Genomic DNA, 18,588 nt, shown 5'->3' with positions numbered 1-18,588 from the left:
GCATAATAACAATGGACTTGTTACCATCAATCCGATTATGCTATCTCAAAGCCAGCTGGAGAAATAAAGGAGGACGGTTTTTCGGCAACCCCTGGTCAATGGTCAAGGCCCTCTCTAAATATAAAAAGCGAATGCTCATAAACTCGTTCCGCAAAAATAAAAGGGGGAATGTGGCTTCAGGACGATTTGCTCATTGGTATGAGAAAGAGTACTTACTAGTAGATATGGTTCAACAGCTACTGTCATTCTTGTTTTGTATGCTAAAATCACTGGTTGACTCTCAAGCCACTCTCTTTGAGCTTCCCTGACATCGCATCAACACAGCATAACTCCATGTCAATGCATATCATCTGGGCAGGAGACGTGACCTTTTTGGTACTGCCGGTGGACGATGCAGTACAACTGCCCACGAGGAGGAGTGGGCAAGTTCAACTCTTGCCGATGAGGAATTCGGAAACCTGCCAACTGTTTATCCGATTTGTCACTTTCGTGGCTCCTGCATATGATCTGCCACATGGGCCCAGCAGCACGCCCACAAGCAACCACAACACAATCTTCAATCCGTCGTGAGCAACCCAAGAAGCTCCATGGCTGCCACAGATAAGTCTCTGGAGGTAAGTTTTTTTTTGACATTTTATACACAAATGTACTGTATATGTGAAGGCCATATATATTCCTAGTAGACAATAGTATGTTCCTGTCCCCAAGGGTTCTCACTCAGCCTCATCTAGGCAAGCAACCTGGCAGAGATCTGGAAAGCCATATTCCGACCGGGTGCAGCAGAGGAAAACCAATTTGCAAACAAATACTATACCTGGCACAGACCTCTCTCGATCCAAGCTCTCCTCGGACAGCCTCGAACGTGGACGTCGTGGAGCTATAGAGCTGCCTACCCAAAGCTTTCTGCACTCTTGGAACAAGCTTCCTTGGAAAACAAATTACGGTGCCGTGTCAACTTCGTGGAACTTGCAATAGATGACGATCGATATGATCTTCGAAAACTCAGCTATAATGAAGCACATGCTCCCCTGTCCGTCATTTTTGACGCTCTGAAGGTAATTCCCACTCAGACGGGAAGTGAAGATCATTCTGAGGTAAAACTTGAGGGTACTGCTCTTATTAAGAAGCTCGCCCGGATACTTCACATTACAGATATTTCGCCTTTGGTGCTCAATTGCATTTTTGGGACATCCTCTGGGTCTGTCATATGCCAAGAAGCTCTATCACTCCGACAAGGGCTCATGCTGATAGATACTCTGCAGTCTCGATATCAGTCATATCGCAGCATTTGTTGATAGAAATCTGAATGGTTTGAATTGGGCAAAGGTGAATCTGCTTCAAATGCGAAACGCGGTACGGTATACGTTATGTTGAAAATGGAGATTCCAAAAGCAAAGAGCCCATATTGACAAATTCTGCAATTCACCCACAGGGCTGGTCTTCATATATCTACGAATATCACTTTTCCTTCTATTACGTTACCTTCGACTATTTCGAGCCCGATACGGTGAAGCCAGATCCACGCAAAATTCGAAGATCATGCCCGTTCGGGAAAAGAAAGAGTATGAAACATCGCTATATACATGAAGAAGCCATTTCATTCTTATTATGTGGCCACTTTGACGACGCCTTTACTTGCTACCAGCTGGGAGACACCTACTTTAGGCCTCGCTATGCTAGAGACACAGGGCCCCGGTTTTTTCGGACGTATGATCCCAGTCAATCCCCTGGGCAGCTCTTGCTGTATTGGATCGCAGTGGCCCTATTCCATGCGAGATCAAGGTGGAAAAATGCCATCGATGCGCTGGACGCGGAAATCAAAGCACCGGTATTTCAAACACCCAATTTAAAACTTATGGAACTCCTTTTCTAACGCGCCCTGGTATCCAGTCTGACGTCGTGTTCATGGAAGACAGAAGTGGTTCGTAAACGTACATGCACATTCGTTTAGACGGATGCGTTCTCAACTGTTAACATTTGCCAGATCTGATGGCCGACGATCCTCAGTTTTCTCTCTCCAAAACGTATTTCTGGGCCCTTCAAACGTATAAATTATTCGAAGTACGTCCCCAGTACCACCTAGGTTTTCATTTCCCACATCCACATTTGATTATGAACTAAACAGATATCTAGCGGACCCTTGAGCAAACAATCGCGACATGGGAGACTTTCAAGATCGATTCATTGCCAAAAATCCAGGATGGAAGGATAAGTCCCGAAAATTGGGATGCTAGCGTCCGCAGCATAGACCAGGCAATCGAACTCCTCAAACCAAAGATAAATCGTATTAAACGTGGCATACAAGACGTGAGGGATCTCCGGGAAGGCGTAAGTCTTAATTTGCCATACCGGTTTGCTTAGAACCCTTTTGCCTGGGTGGTAGTAACTTACATACACATCCAGCTCCAATCAACCGCTGCTGTCTTCGATAGCCGAACTGCAGTTCGCCAGGGAGAGAATATTCGCCTGTTAACATACATCACGCTGCTGTTTCTTCCCCTTTCCTTTGGCACGGTCGGTAACGTCTTCTTTAACATGTTATACTTGTATCAATTTTCACATGTTTAACCTTCAAATAAATATACATAGGGCATTTTCAGCATGCAATTCGTCGAGCCAAGCTCGAGGACAATCAAGGCCTTCGCCATCACTTTGCCAGTGATCACCATTGTCAGCGCTCTTCTAATTTTCAACCTCAACACGCTAACAGTTGCATTCGACTCCGCAGTGCGCAAAGCTACCTTCGGCCTCCAACGGCAGATGAGACTCCATCACAGGAACGACTGGAAGGACAGAGCTCTCGCGTTATATCAAGATGATATAAGCACAGAGTCTCCAGTGCGAAAAGCTTCTAAAGAAAGCAGTCGCTGGGTGTATATTCTTTTCCTTTTCGAGGTAGCCATGGTTGTCATTCCAGTTTCTGAGCTGAATGCCGCGTTGCATTTCTATGGGCTTTTCGGTTCCGAGCAAGAGCGGGAGCGCGATGGTGTGGATGATGACTACTCGGATAAAGATGACGGTAGCTCTCATCGCCCTCGGAAGGGTAGGCAGAAAGAGGTCTTGATGAGAGTGAAGAGGGCTGCGAAACAAGCGGAAGAGGAGGAACGCAAACGAAAAGACGAAGAGAGGGGGTGGGCTATAGCGCTTTTAAGACGCTCTTATAGAAACATTCGTCATCTCGGGAGCGCGTTGATGCATACCATCTTCACCTCCGCTAGGGTTCTCTTATTACCAATCTGGGTGCCGATTCTCCTTGTCGAGTACATCTTTACCGTACTCGCATTCACGCTGCTATTCAACCAGCACCCCTCCCAAGCCAACCCTAGCTCAGCGATGCCTGAAGAGGAATCGTTGGCGGCCCATTCACTCTCACCCTTCATCCGAGCATGGCGCACCCTTGGCCTAAATACCCTTACCCTCCCAACCCGACACCACCATCCGCACGATAACCCCCCTTCCCCTAGACTCTCTGACACATTCTCGCACGAACCCCACCTCTCAAACGTAAGAATTAAAGAGCAGACCCCGACAGAAACTAAACTTCAATCTCCCCAGTGGTCTGCCACTACCACTGCTACGACGAAAATTCAAGGAACCCATAACGCTCCCAAACACCCAGGCGAACACTCGCCCGTAGTGGCTTCGCCGGAAACCCTTCAAGAAGAGGAGGACATTTCGCCAGTCCCATTTACGGACGTTGAGGTATCAGTATTCGACCCGAGACGATCGCGCAGGACGTCGGGGGCCAGGATGTACAGGGCTGCATTTTCTGCGAGGCATGGGGATGAGGCTGGGAGGGGGGCGTATCGAACTAACAATGAGATGGGATGAATGGACTTAGAATAGCAGGGTTTGTTTGAACGAGATTGAGAAAAGGGGGAATAGAGGGAGGGGTCAGCGGAGAGGAAAGGGGCGTGATAACCGGAGAGGAGAGGAAGGCGAGCCGGCATGCATATATGAACCAAAACCCAGTATTCTAATTCTTGTATCCATCGTGCATCGAATTCTCATTATGTGGAATTTCATTGTGCACGCTTTCTCAAAAAGAAGAAGTTAAAAGTATCCAATTCAAGCCAAAAAAGAGGGGAAAAGTAGATTTCTAAATAATATATACAACAGCTGTCAATCTGTGATAGGCGATCGCACGGTATAGTTGGGGAATCAAATCACCAACGCGGGAAAATGCCACGGAAACGAAAAATTCGCAAAATGAAAGACAACTCAGAAGATAAGGATACTTGCGCATGTCGCACTAAAGGGGGTACAAGAAAGATAAGTAGCATACATGTCCAAATATGTAAAATGAAAATGAAAATGAAAAAAAAAAAAAAATGTAGGCAAGAACGTAGTAGAATATATGCATATCGAAGAGAAAAACCAAAGGAAAAGTTCGTTAAAAACCCAATTATGGTATCAAATATGGCAGAAACTAAAACCCTAGCCCTATATACCCCCCGGTTCCTTCAGCCAAAAATTAAAGACGGGTGATGGGGCATGGAAGCTGGCTGTTGTAGATCAATCAAATATAGGATTCGAAATTTATCGTTTTCGCAGTCTGCGGAAGGCCCATCCACCATCACTTTCATCTCGATCGTTATCGCCTTTGTACTCATCGGGTATCCAGGAGTCATCTTTTCGGCCAATTCCATCATCGTTCGTGTCAGCATCATCGTCGTCGTCGTCATTAAGGATAGGTTTGTCATCCTTCTTGGGCCGCTGAAACCCAGCGTCCCAATCCAATTCCTGAAATGCATTGGATTCCCCCAACAGGAATCTGCCTAACATCATAACTGCATTGAACACCTCTTTCCCCGTTGGGACGATATTTTCCCGCGGTAATAGGAACCCATAACTGCCTCTGTCGCGCAGTTTGAGCTGGTAGGCGTATTTGACACCGAAGTCATGATAGAACCAGTCCAGCGCACTGCCTCCGGTACTCTCCATCCGGAGGAATGTTTCCGGTTTGGCTTTTTTCTTCTGAGACGCCATGAGTCCCCCACAGGCCGAGCTTACTGCGTAGGTTTTTCTGTTGGTTAGGCGAATTGCCTTTGCAATGCCCATCGCCAGCTCTTCGAGATTTTCCAAGTTGGGTGGCTGATATAGACAGGAATATGAATATGGATACAGGATTTGTTGGGAATATGAATGGAGATCCATGTAGGCGACGAATTTAGTGTTACGTTGCTCTGTTTGCTCTTTCACCCATTCAGCTAATTGGTGAGCTTCAACTCCCGCAAATGGCTTATCTCCGCCGTAAGATTCTAAGCACGGGTTATCTCCAGTAGCGTTGCCGTTCCATTCGAAGCCCCATGTGCGATCCAAGTCCACGCCAGGGCAAAACGGAAGGCTAGTCTCCTGCCGGTTTTTTCTCCACAGGCGATCAGTTTCCCAAGTGTACACATAGCCATCAGGATTGATGGTCGGGATGAAGATGAAGTCAAATTGTTCCAGAAGTGTGGAAATGGGTTTGGATTTTCCGTAGGAAGTGATCAACGAGTATGCTACATAGTTTACTGTCGAAACACCGATCCATTCTCTCGCATGGGAGCCACCTTCGATTATGAGGGTCCGGCGAGGTTTCTGATCATTAGCTGGCCGAACTCCCACTCGAAGAGCTGGGATATCGCGACCCTCAAATGACGAGCCAATGCTAATAAATTGGGCGTGTGACGGAAACATCGAGGCTAGCAAACGCATCCAAGGAACAATCACGGAAAGTGGTTGATAATTTTCGAAGAATATGTTCGTTACATCGGAGGAGGGTTCACCGGAAGGCAAGAAACCTCGTTCACGGCCCGAGGGGCTCTGGGATGGAGAAGGATATGATTCATAGATGGTTTGAGGAAGGTCGCGAATGAGAGGGACATGTGTTGTTTGCAGTGACTTTGGAAGCAAACCAAGGAGAGATGGAACCTGCACGAAGAGTTCACTTAGGAATTTACTGAAACTTCATTTTGGCCATGATATTTAAAATAGAGGTTACATACCACATCCTTGGCCAACCTAATATCTATCCACTCATCGGTTGACGACCAGACATCTAAGAAGAGAATATTAGACGCCTCGACAAGCGCCTTGACTTCATCTGCAGTTTGTAATTTAAATCGCAGGACGACATCATCGCCATACCGCGCTCGTAAAGACGCAGGGGCGGAGAATGGAGGGTACTGGTGCTTATTTCCCCCTCTATGGCGCTGTTGAGGCGGAACACCCCACACTCTCTCTATTACCGAATTGCGCAGTCTCGTCCACAGTCCAAGAGGAGCCTGAGGTTGGTGCTGGGAGAAAAGAGAGACCGGTTCCGCAGGGTGGGCGGGATAGCTGTTGGTAGAGAATGACGGGGTAGCAGAGATGGTGTTCACAAAGGCCAGAAGAGCCAGCACCTGACCATGGGTGAATAGACGCATTGCCGGTGTCCCGTCCGTTCAGGATGGATGAAGTACCTTGGTTACAGCATCGGGGCGAAAGGAGGGGGTGTGGTGGTGAAGACGAGAGAGAGCGGGAGGGAGGCAAAGATCGTGGTGTCGTCGAGAGTGTGTTTTGCGTGCTGCCTGCGACTGGGATGCGGGACTCGTTGGAGTGGGAATTGCCAAGTTCAGACGTCATTCGTCATCGGCCTGAGTTGGGACTTGGTTCAGTGGACCTGCGCTGCTGAGGTTGCACTTCAACGATGTTTACAACGACGATTGCTTTTTCCTTTCTTTTTCACTGTTTTTTCCCTTCAGCGTTTTTCTCAGAATTAGCTTCGTAGTTGATTTGGTGGGAGCTGAATTGAATTTCTCCATGCCTGCTGAACGAGTGAGTCGTTGCTTGGCGCTCTGCGGATTGATTATTCCCGTGAAGGCCGCGCATAAAGTGGTAGAGGACTGCAATTGCAAATGCATCTTCTGGGTTTCAAATATCCAGGATCGAATTTGAATATGGCTCTCTCCATATGATTCGAGCCCGAGTCCATAAGCAGGATACATCCAACGGCTGGCTTAGGACACGTTTAAATGGAACAATTCCAGTGATACACGTTGAATCCACTCTACTCTCCCATACCGTTCAATGGAATATCCCTCACGACGCACGCAAGATTAGTTAATCAAACTGATAGTAGTTATGTCCCTCCTGACAAGGTTTTTAACATCGAAGACACCGTCTTAAAATATCTACTTGGTCCTGCATGAATGCGCAGAGCTTTATACCCATCTACGACTTGATTGTCAAGTTGCTCGAACCGGTTAAATACCTTTGCCAATACATATTGCTTCCCTGACTATCCCATCATGGGCAAACCTTTGCACATGAAATGCCCTCAGCTGATTTATCTGAGGTTGGGGGGTATGCCCGCAAGGAAAACCTCGTAATAGACTGGGCAGGAAGCGCTGGATTTCAGCCACCAGCAGTGCTTAATCAACAAGCCAGCAGAGCAGGGGCGTGCGCACAAGGCAACAATTGACGAGGAAACCATGCCAATTCTGGGCTCGTAGACCATGCTACGGCAGCCTATAGTGACAAATGTGTCAAATGGGTTTTTTTGATGTTTTCCACTGTAATTACTTAATTCCACTTACAGACACTCATTGATAGAAATTTATACTAGAAAGCAATGCACCTTGAATTCTCTAAGCACATTTAAAACAGTGAATTTATGTCATTGCCAGATATTATCACTAGATATCATTACTAGATATTATCGCTAGATATCATCATTGGCATCACTAAATACCATCGCTAGATACCATCACCAGATATCATTGCTAGATATCATTGCTAGATATCATCACTAGATATCATCGCTAGATATCATCGCTAGATATCATCGCTAGATATCATTGCTAGATATCATCACTAGATATTATCGCTAGATATCATCACTAGATATTATCGCTAGATATCATCATTAGCATCGCTAAATACCATCGCTAGATACCATCGCTAGATACCATCGCTAGATACCATCGCTAGATATTATCACTAGATATTATCGCTAGATATTATCGCTAGATATTATCGCTAGATATTATCGCTAGATATTATCGCTAGATATTATCGCTAGATATCATTGCGAGATATTATCACAAGATACAGATATCATCGCAAGATATCACTGCCAGTATATATATATATACTGTGGTTTCCACACTATGGGCTGGTGGTTGCAGTGTATAGATAATGGGTTCAGTGGCCACATCCACTGTGGGCCAGGATGTATATATATATATATCACTATGAGCACAATGATTCAACAAATGATTATGTTGACTTTTTGCTATGAATAATCTAGTTATTATAGCTCTAGCTTATTATATTTAGTGATGATATTCATGATGATATCTCGCGATGATATCTATATCTAGCGATGATATCTAGTGATGATATCTAGTGATAATATCTAGCAATGATATCTAGTGATGCTAATGATGATATCTCGCGATGATATCTCGCGATAATATCTAGTGATGATATCTAGCGATAATACCTAGCAATGATATCTAGCAATGATATCTAGCGATGATATCTAGTGATAATATCTAGCAATGATATCTAGTGATAATATCTAGCAATGATATCTAGTGATGCTAATGATGATATCTTGCGATAATATCTAGCAATGATATCTAGTGATGCTAATGATGATATCTTGCGATAATATCTAGCAATGATATCTAGTGATGCTAATGATGATATCTTGCGATAATATCTAGCGATGATATCTAGTGATGTGGTTCCCCACTATGCTACGGCTGGCGGTCGCAGTGTATCAGTGGTGGGTTCAGTGGCCACACCTGCTGTGGGCTGGGCCACAGCACCACACCCATGGGTATATATATCACTATGAGCATAATCATTTAACAAATGGTTATATTGGCTTTTCACTATGGATAATCTAGTGATTATAGTGCTATCTTATCACAGTGATGATATATATTGAAGATGATATCTAGCAATGCATTGCTTTCTAATAATCAATAAGCTCTATTCAATTACAAATAGAATGAATATGATAGGTGTGTGTACATTGTAACACTAGTATAAAAAACCCATTTGACACATTTGTCACTATAGGCTGCCGTGCATACATCCCAATGGACTTTGATCGTGCCTTGCATGGACTTTACACCGCTTCCAAGCTCAGTGTCTTTGAGGATTCCACGTGATGGCCACTTTAGTTGAAGGGCATCCGTCAGTGGCTCTTTGTTGAGAACATTAATAGGCGAGAGAGCATTTTTAGGGGAGAGGTGGTTTTACTTGAGTTGGAGTGTTGATGATGAAGATGAATGTATGGACCAATCATTAGATATCTGGGCCGAAGTGAGATAAATATAGAATTCCCTGGCGTCCTTTCTGCATTGATATATATAAATAAATCCCTAGCTCGGGCGGCAAGGACCTCAGACCTCACGCACCGATATCTGTCTTTCGGCAGAATCCATTGGGGCCGCACGGGATGTTCTGGGATCGCGAAATGTGCCTGGTTCTGCTCCGTACGAGCCAGCGACATTTCCTCTGATATCAACGTCTAGCGTGTGAACGTACGTGTCCGCCTGTTCATATGGGCATGTTGCAGGAAGTGGAGAATATTATTATTCTGCGACAACAATGATAGATATGCAGCAGCACATTGCAGGCGTATTGTCGTTACTTATTCTCCTCAGGGACAGGGACATCTCAACGTGCAGCCGGAAGCGAGGACTATTTTATAAATAGCAGCACCAATCAGTGGAGTCTCCGCTGACTAGACATGCATACATAAGGACGATGGCTGGCGGAATATATTCGCTCAAAGCACGAATCTGCTGAACAGACCATTGATAATCGAACACAGCGTCGACTCTTGAGCCCTGAGCAGTATATGGGGAACAAAATGGTTCCGGGTTAGAGCTACTGTGTACGGGGTATATAGTATATAGTATACAGTCCACCAGCAGCGAGATCCAGCCCCTTAAACGTGCATCTCGGTTGACGATCGTGCTTCCCAATAATGATAGTGACAACATGCAAGTAACAGGCCAATTGTCAATTATACAGTGAAATGCCAGACATTTGATTCTTTTTTTATCCTCAACGAGCTCCTCGTCGTGGCACATGGCAATCCGTTTATTTTTAGCAATCCACCCACTGTGGATTGCATGGTCGTGCGTGGTAAGTAGCTGGTTTGAGGATACGAGGTGAAATCGCACTTGATGTCTGCATATTCCGATGGCAGCGATGGCTGATTTAGCAGAGATGGCGTTTTTCTCTGCTTGGAAGCACAATAGGAGCAGCGCATTGGCCTGCCGAATGGCTAGCGGGTGGTTCAGATGCGTTAGCAGTGCAGTAGCTCCTGGAGGTTCAGAGGTTCAGAGGTTCCGGAAGCTTTCTCTCGACAAGCTGCAGGACAGGACCACGCCCGTCAATGCGGCCTTCTTCTGGTGCCTGGCTGCATTAAAAGGCTTCCTCGTCCCATACTCATCTCCTTGACCAGCATGATTTATCCCATATACTGAGTAGATGTATATTCATACCTGACATCACTATCTTCCTTCATATACGATACAGCATATATAACATCCACAATGGGTGTCCTCCGCCTCCCCAACCCAATCGCCACATACATCCCGGACACTCGCTCCCGCCTTATCACTACATCCATGATCTCTCAACCCTTAAGTCCTGATCTTGACTCAAACTTCGGTGACGGAGCCCTTCCCACCACAGTTCTCCCCGCTCTAGAGTATATCTCCAACAAGCTTGGTGCTTGCACTCACTTAACCATCCTCGTCGGCTGCGGCACACCTCTCCCCTTCGCCCACCAACCCGAGCTCACTCTCATCCCCATTGCCCCATTAGATCAGCAGACATGGCGGACGCTTCACCGCATTGTCCAGAAAGCCTCGAAGAAATTCTCTCTCGGCCTCGCCTGGTCCAATGCCCTCCAGCGCAGCCAACAACGCCAGTCCCTGAACGAGAACTGCAACGACTATCTCCTCCGCCAGTCCATTTTACAGAACGACGTCCTCTTTAGCCAGGAAGGCCTGACCCTCCTAAGCATTGATCGTCTCTATACCATCAAGTGCAGACTGCACGCATACTCGCAAGGCGCTGCGCGCCAGAACGGCATCCCCGACCACCTTTACATTAAATCCTGCGTGAAATTGCTGAGGCAGACCGTCGCAGACTACAAGGGCCGACCATTCAGCCTGGCCTTCTTCAACAGGATCTACGAGGACCTGTCAGTTCCCGAGCACCTGCTGGTCGAGGTTGCCAACGAGTATCAGGCCAAGTATGCCCGGGCGGGCATCGTGCTCCCACAGAAGATGTCTCCGTCCGCCGCCCCTCCACCACCCAACGGACAGCAGCAGGCACAGCAACAGCCTCAAACGAAGAGAAAGAATGCGGATGGCATTAAGCGACTTCGCCCGAGAACTCCACTAAGTGCATCGGACGTCACGCCCATCACGCAGGGCGAGTGGCAGATGCTGCTCAGCAGCCAAGCACCGCGACCGCACGACAACATTACGCTTCACATTCCCTTTCCCGTGAGGCCGGTGGGCGCGTGAAAAGCATGACGGTGCGTCAAGGTCTTAGAACCTTGGCATGGACGATTCGAATGAAAAACATCTACTTGGGAGAGCCCGGTAATAAAAACAGGTCTCCAGAATACCGAAGAGGGTCACATTTCCTCGGCCGGCCGCGTCGCCGCTTGAATCACTGCTTCCTTGCCTTGTCTTCATCTTTTTAGGAAGCATCTATCTGTCTGTGCGGATTGCGGCATCCCCTCCAAGCAGAGCGGGGCGAGAGGAAAATCCCATGCATCCACGTTTCGACAAGGAGCGAACACGGAGCGGAATTTCGATCTCCTATCCCACGAAAACCGCAACTAGAATTGCACGTGGCTAGAAATTCATAATATGGATATGTTCACGGATTTCATATTGGATATAGGAAGCGGGGTGTGAGGGGCCCTACTGGTGTGCGATTGAAGAAATGGGGTTGAAGGATAGAGGGGCAGGTGGGAAATGGAAACGGAAACCTGGATGCACACGGCGTATATGATGTGATATATAACTAGTGCATTGCGCTTACTGTAACAATAGCGTGGCGAACACCTATAGGTATAGAAAACCATGGGAACCCAATTGAGGGGCGAATCCCCTATTAATTACTAGCACTCTTAGCTCCGCGCCAAAATAGCTTGCTCCAACGGGGTTTACTTTATTTTTACCTTTATTTATATATTTATTTATGTATTTATTTCAAATGTGGTCATTAACTACGAACTACTGAGCGGGCAGAAGAATGAATAACTCCCGAGTATGACGATAAGAAAGATGAACAATTCAGCTGAGGGAAACATTGTTGGGTACCGAATCCTACAATAAAGTTTCCCGTCGATACATGGGAAGCATAAGCATTCTGAAAGCTTGAACAGGAATTATATTTATTCTCTCCCGCCCACACACACACACACACAAAATAGCTTTTCAATCCCGGAGTTCAGGCAGAGAGAGAAAATAATGAACATTTTTCTGTCCTCCCCGCCTCGAGAAATGGAATGTTGGAATTGAATGATTCGTTGGGGAACGACAAGAGAAGAAGAAGAAGAAGCACCAGAAGAAAAAGAGAACCTTGAAGAGAAGAAGAAAAGACAACGCAATTAATTGATCAAAACCAGGATTATCTGCGCTGCTGCAGACTCCATCATCATCATCACAATTAGCTCCAGGGAAGCTGCGTGTGCCGACCTGCTTCTGCATATTTAATAGGCTTTCTCGACTTTTACCATCTACTTATTTTTGGGACCTCTGATTGCTCGTCAATAAAATCAACGGTGAAAAAAATATAAGATTCGTTTCTGTTGCTTTCTTTTATTATTATTATTAATTTCATCGTTGTCGGTAAGTTTAAATAAAAAAGAAAATTTTGTTGTCGATGGCGGACTAAATGAACTTGCCATAGATATAAAACACCCCGCCCCGCCCCGCCCCCGCCCCAGCTCCATTTCTCGGACGGAGGGCCGACCGAAAACAATGGCGGAACGCACAGCTACTGCGTCAGGCACTGACAATCCAGCGTCCAGCTCACCTGTGCTGACCTCCGTAGCGGCCCAAGAAAATGAACGCGGCGGCGACTTGGAATATGACGAAGCGGCGGCGGAACCAGAACGAATCCAAGGCGGCGATGACGGCAACACAAAACCCCCCAGGCGAGGCATAGCCGGCAAGGTGGAGAAGGTGCACAGCCGTGTGCCAGCTCTGCGGAAGATCCCCCTTGCGGCTCTGGGTATCATTTTCCTTGTTGCGGTGGTTAATGGTTTTGTATGGATGGTTGCGGGGATTGTGTTGGTATGTTTCTCTTCTCCTGGGAGCGGGGGGTTATAAAATGAATGGCAATGTGGAGATTGAGATTGGGATTGGCTAATAATATCTTGGCTTCCTTTTTTTGATTCTGAATGTAGTCGTTTTATCCGTAAGTGATATGCCCTGGTTTCCTTATTCCTGAGTGTTCGAGTCGACGGACAACGAAAACAAGCTCAGGATACCCAGAAGCTAGAAATGCGCGCAAATAACAAAGACCCCGGAAACCGCATTGAATGCCATATACTGATAAAAATATGATACACATACTAGCTCTCTGATATCCACTGCCGTGCTTTCCTATACGCTAGGCTTAAGACATGCGCTTGACGCAGATCATATCTCGGTATGCTCAATATCACATATATAAAGCATGTCTGTCTATATAATATACCTATGCGTACTCACATACGTCCAATCCTTCGTCTCAATTGTCTAGGCCATCGACCTTATGACCCGGAGACTCCTGGCAACTGGTCAGAGAGCAGTCAGTGTTGGGACGTTCTTCTCGCTGGGACACTCAACGTGAGATTCCATTCCCCGGACTTTTCTTTTCTGTATCTTCCTTAACACAAATCCGAAACTAAATTCCTACATTCAATATCGAACACGAGTTAACCTCCCCGCCCTGCCCTCTAGTATCGTCATCATTACGGCCGTCGTCGTCGCTGCGACTGCCACTGCTGTGTCCTCGAAATTCGACCAGTACAGTAGAGTCGGCGGCATCATTGGGAGCTCGGTCAGCTCTGCATTTCTGATTCTGCTCGGAATCATGAATGCGTATATCCTATATAAGCTTGTTCAGCAGATGAAAAAGATGCTTCGCTTGAAAGAAGGGCAGGAGCATGAGGTGTGGAAGGTTGAAGGGAAAGGTGTATTGTTTACGGTGTTGAAAAAGATGTTCAAGCTCATTGATCGGTGAGTTTTAAATTTTTGTTGTTTGTTATTATTTGGGTGCTTTTTGTCGGTGTCGGGATTTTATGCATGATTTAGTTTGAAAAGGCAATTTGGAGTTCGAGGGATCCTTTTGTTCTTCTGTATGCTTATCCGTTATTTTTTTGTCAGGCCGTGGAAAATGTATCCACTAGGCGTCCTTTTCGGGCTGGGCTTCGATACCTCATCGGAGGTTGCACTGCTAGGAATCTCGTCCATCGAAGCTACACGCGGAACAAGCATTTGGGTGATTCTGATCTTCCCATTTCTTTTCACAGGTAGGATAACCATCACTTTCGTCGTATGTCCATTAATGCGAACTTGCTAACTCAACGGTCACACCCCTGTGTAGCCGGAATGTGCCTCCTTGACACCATAGATGGCGCCCTAATGCTATCCCTATACGTCCAGCCAGCGGAAAATTTTCTCCCGTCCAAATCCGTCAATTCTTCCCGTACCACCCTCTCCACACCGTCGTCTGGCGCGGGACAGCCACTGACCACCAGCGACGCGGCAACTGCCAACCCAAGCCGCAACCCACGTAACCCAATCGCGTTCCTCTATTACTCCATTGTCCTGACCTCCCTTACCGTGATCGTAGCTACGGTGATCGGCACCATCCAACTGCTCACGTTGATCCTTAACGTGACAGAAGCGACGGGGCGGTTCTGGAATGGCGTGGAGGTTGCAGGCGAGTATTATGATGTAATTGGCGGGTCGATCTGTGGATGTTTCATCCTAGTTGGCGGGTTGAGCGTGTTGGTGTACCCTTCTTGGAGGCGTTGGGTTGCTCAGCGGCATGAACTGCAAGACCAGAATGTCGATGGGACTTTGGAAGAAGGAGGAGGGCATGAAGGAGAGGTCGAGGCGGGTTACGGTATTGCCACAACTTCTCCTACCGGTATATTCCCGGGCGCTGGAATGGGAAGTTTGAAGGGAGACCGAGGAGAAGATGGAAAAGGGCAAGTAGGCCGAGTGTCAGTGGAGGAGCGGCGGTTGAGTTGACCAATAAATCTACTATGAGGATCTACTATGTAACGCGGGGGACTGGGGACATTTTGAATGTCAATATTGGATCAGTTTATATAGTTTTGTATATCTGTTTAGTTATCCGAAATGCCCTTTGGCGAGTCGGCTTGGCATCTATCCCGCCGCCGACATCATCGTTGCCAAGAAGATACGAATCCTAGTCCTAGTACTCTCCACCATCCCACCGGGCCGTGCTGTAGCAGAGCTTTCGGGCTTCTGGGACGATATCTATCCATCTGCGAGATAGATAGTCTACTGTGCCAGGGACGTGGCCATCTCACTCTTGAGCCTCCCGGTTAGACTGCCCCTGATGCAGCGGGATACCTACTAATACTAGTACTATTCTGACCCCGCCCAACCTCCTGGAGATTCAAGTAAGCCCCGTTTTATCAATAAACCGACTGAATCTTGATGTTCATAGGCGTTTAGAGTGTGCCATGGGCCTTCTTCTCATCTTCATATTTCCCTCTACTTGTCAATATCGTCGTCTCATTCTGTCTCCTGGAGATTATGCAGCCTACAGAGCCGCTGTAGTTCGTGTTCGGGAACAAAACCCCATTTCACAACGGCAAATGGCGATGCAAGGCTGCATCTGTGCGCCATGGCTACTACCATAACTCAATCCAAATCGCCTTCTATTTTGTCTGAAACTATTAACCTCAGCGACCTTCCGCCCATATATGTCTTGCCGACCCATTTGGACCTGGACCAGCTGCACGAAGTGGAAGAAGCGCTAGAAAGATGCGGTGCTCCGCTCACCTACGATATCTCGGAGTCTGAGCTAGTCTTGGGTAAAGTGTCGCAGAAGAGACGTGCTGCATTTGAACTTCGATCTAGGGGACTGCAGACTGAGGAAGTTTCCGTACCAGCGGTGGTTACCGCTACTGCTTCAGGAGCAGGCCCATCACCTAAACGGCGGAGAGTTGGAGGTGCGAAGGAAATGCGTGAGCATGGACGGCCAGCAAAAGAAGATGATGTTGTCGACCTGACCATAGAATCGGAAGGGGAATACACGGATGCAGACGAAGGAGCTGAGAGACATGCTAAGAGGGTGCTTAAACCTCCAAAGTCGCAACCTGACGACCTGGTAGTTCAAAAGGTTGAGGGCAGTATCTTGATTCTCAAGTTTTCATGGCTGGAAGATTCTCTTGAAGCAGGCCACGCCCTCCCACTGGCGCCATATATTGTTTACCATGCGCGCAAATTAGCTGCCTCGGACAATGTTTCGATAGGTGAAACTTCTTCGAGCGTTACTTCTGTGGGGGTTAGCCCACGATCTCCGCTCATGCGACGGGAGAGCCCGTCGAGAGGAATTTTGGAGCGTGCCAAAGCACATGCATCTTCGTCGCCAACCTCAAGCCGTTTTTTTCCAGGTCCTATCAGATCTCGCCGGACTAGAGTTCATCACGGGCATCCTGTTCAAAAACAGCCACCCAGGTTTATCCGGGAGACCACTCAAGAACATGAAGCTAACGAGGAAAGACCATCAACCCCCACTTGGGTTCGCGACAATCTTCTTTATGCCTGCCAGAGATCTTCTGTTCTCCATCCTCCCAATGAAGCGTTCATAAACCAACTCAGCAGGATCAAAAAAGTACGCGAGCTAACTCTCGATGAAATCGGAGTTCGTGCATATAGCACAGCCATTGCCTCTATCGCCGCGTACCCCTACAAACTCCAATCACCCAAAGAGGTCTCCGCATTGCCAGGCTGCGAATCCAAAATTGCTGTTCTCTTCTCCGAATTTAATCAAAGCATCGATGGCACCCTTGAAGCTGCCAACCAACTGGACAAAGACCCAGTCCTCAGTGTCCTTAGCCAATTCAACAACATCTGGGGCGTCGGCGCCAAAACAGCCCGCGATTTCTACTACCACTACCACTGGCGAACCATCGATGACATTATCGAACAAGGCTGGAACACGCTCTCCCGCGTGCAGCAGATTGGCATCAAATACTTCCACGAACTCATGGCTGGGATCCCACGTAGCGAGGTAGAGTCAATCGCAGACATCGTCCTACGGCACGCAAAGCTCGTCCGGCCGCACTCGCAAGAGGACTATGATGGCAAAGGGATTGAATGCATCATTGTCGGCGGCTACAGACGTGGGAAGGAATTCAGCGGCGACGTCGACATCATTCTCTCCCACCGCGACGAGAGAGTAACGCACAACCTCGTCTACGACGTCGTCGCCAGCCTCGAACAGGGAGGATGGATCACGCACACGCTCGCCTTACATCTCACCACCTCGCAGCGGGAGCAGCAGACAGCCCCTTACCGTGCCGACACGGGGGGGAAGCCGCGTTTTGACACCTTAGATAAAGCCCTAGTCATCTGGCAAGATCCTCATTTCGACGCTGGGAAGGGCGAAGGCGGCGATGTTGACAACGATAATCGAAACCCCAACCCGCACCGCCGCGTGGATATCATCATCGCTCCCTGGCGGACGGTCGGTTGCGCCATCGTCGGCTGGACCGGCGACACGACTTTTGAACGTGACTTGCGCCGCTACGCGAAGAAGATGCACAATTGGAAATTTGACTCGAGCGGGGTACGCTCGCGTAGTACCGGAGGCCAGGTTATTGATTTGGAGGGTGGGGGGAGTACGTGGCAGGAGAGGGAGAAGTTGGTTTTAGAGGGAATGGGGGTAGGGTGGAGGCCACCGGAAGAGAGGTGTACGAGGTAACGATGGTATATAATAAATATGTTTATTTCACGTTCAGATGAATAAATTTTATGAATTTCTTTTTCTTTGTCTGATTTGGAATGATGGCCAAATGGAATTCTCACCCTGCTTCCCATGAGCACGTTTTCTTCACGCTGTGTTTATTCCTCTTCAATCAAAATTCTAAGGTCCTTCTCATCATTTCCCCCCTCTTCCCCAAACCGACTGACTCCCTGATTGCTCAAGCGGCAATATATGCTTTTCTACAGGGGCGCTCCTGTTTGTAATTACGAAGCACCCTAAATTATGATGATTGAACCAATAGGCTCGATATACTCAATGACACTCCGTATACAGTGTTTTTCGTTATACTGGATGCAGAGACTTTGTCACCAGGGTACTACCACTGGCTGTGTCATGCTAGCCAAGGCAAGATAACCTTCACACTACTATTTCCGAGTTTGGACTCAATAATTCGACTGGAGGGGTGTTGCTTGAGATTAGTTGACGGAATGAACCGGAGCGATCCAAGTGACAAATCACAACAGGCAACAATGGCATCACATCGTCATTTACCAGACCGGAAACTATGAGATGTGGACAAAATATAGAGTCAACATTCGTGGTAGGGCAAGA

At 47.4% G+C, this 18,588-nt stretch overlaps 5 protein-coding genes across 5 annotated transcripts; 4 read left to right on the top strand and 1 right to left on the bottom strand.

The window, feature by feature from the left end:
* Positions 1 to 587: 587 nt before the first annotated feature.
* Positions 588 to 3,831, top strand: HCBG_04539 (uncharacterized protein; the record flags this gene model as incomplete). The annotated part of the gene is made up of 8 exons (XM_045431588.1): positions 588 to 614; positions 732 to 1,198; positions 1,263 to 1,353; positions 1,433 to 1,828; positions 1,891 to 1,921; positions 1,985 to 2,061; positions 2,134 to 2,328; positions 2,590 to 3,831. 8 exons carry the CDS (start codon positions 588 to 590, stop codon positions 3,829 to 3,831), a joined length of 2,526 nt encoding a protein of 841 aa, XP_045288141.1.
* A 238-nt stretch (positions 3,832 to 4,069) lies between these two features.
* Positions 4,070 to 6,407, bottom strand: HCBG_04538 (uncharacterized protein; the record flags this gene model as incomplete). The annotated part of the gene is made up of 2 exons (XM_045431587.1): positions 4,070 to 5,913; positions 5,988 to 6,407. 2 exons carry the CDS (start codon positions 6,405 to 6,407, stop codon positions 4,540 to 4,542), a joined length of 1,794 nt encoding a protein of 597 aa, XP_045288140.1.
* Positions 6,408 to 10,456: 4,049 nt separating this feature from the next.
* Positions 10,457 to 11,939, top strand: HCBG_04537 (uncharacterized protein; the record flags this gene model as incomplete). The annotated part of the gene is made up of 1 exon (XM_045431586.1): positions 10,457 to 11,939. One exon carries the CDS (start codon positions 10,545 to 10,547, stop codon positions 11,526 to 11,528), a length of 984 nt encoding a protein of 327 aa, XP_045288139.1.
* A 1,059-nt stretch (positions 11,940 to 12,998) lies between these two features.
* On the top strand, positions 12,999 to 15,458 carry HCBG_04536 (high-affinity nickel transporter; the record flags this gene model as incomplete). The annotated part of the gene is made up of 7 exons (XM_045431585.1): positions 12,999 to 13,313; positions 13,427 to 13,437; positions 13,599 to 13,671; positions 13,765 to 13,850; positions 13,965 to 14,243; positions 14,391 to 14,536; positions 14,611 to 15,458. 7 exons carry the CDS (start codon positions 12,999 to 13,001, stop codon positions 15,261 to 15,263), a joined length of 1,563 nt encoding a protein of 520 aa, XP_045288138.1.
* Positions 15,459 to 15,888: 430 nt separating this feature from the next.
* HCBG_04535 (high-affinity nickel transporter) lies at positions 15,889 to 17,973 on the top strand (the record flags this gene model as incomplete). The annotated part of the gene is made up of 1 exon (XM_045431584.1): positions 15,889 to 17,973. The coding sequence occupies one exon, from the start codon at positions 15,889 to 15,891 to the stop codon at positions 17,971 to 17,973; it is 2,085 nt and encodes a 694-aa protein (XP_045288137.1).
* Between the last annotated feature and the right edge of the window lie 615 nt (positions 17,974 to 18,588).

Source organism: Histoplasma capsulatum (genome assembly GCF_000150115.1).
Source record: "Histoplasma capsulatum G186AR genomic scaffold supercont2.5, whole genome shotgun sequence".
Taxonomy (NCBI): domain Eukaryota; kingdom Fungi; phylum Ascomycota; class Eurotiomycetes; order Onygenales; family Ajellomycetaceae; genus Histoplasma; species Histoplasma capsulatum.
This window is presented reverse-complemented; position numbering and strand designations above follow the sequence as displayed.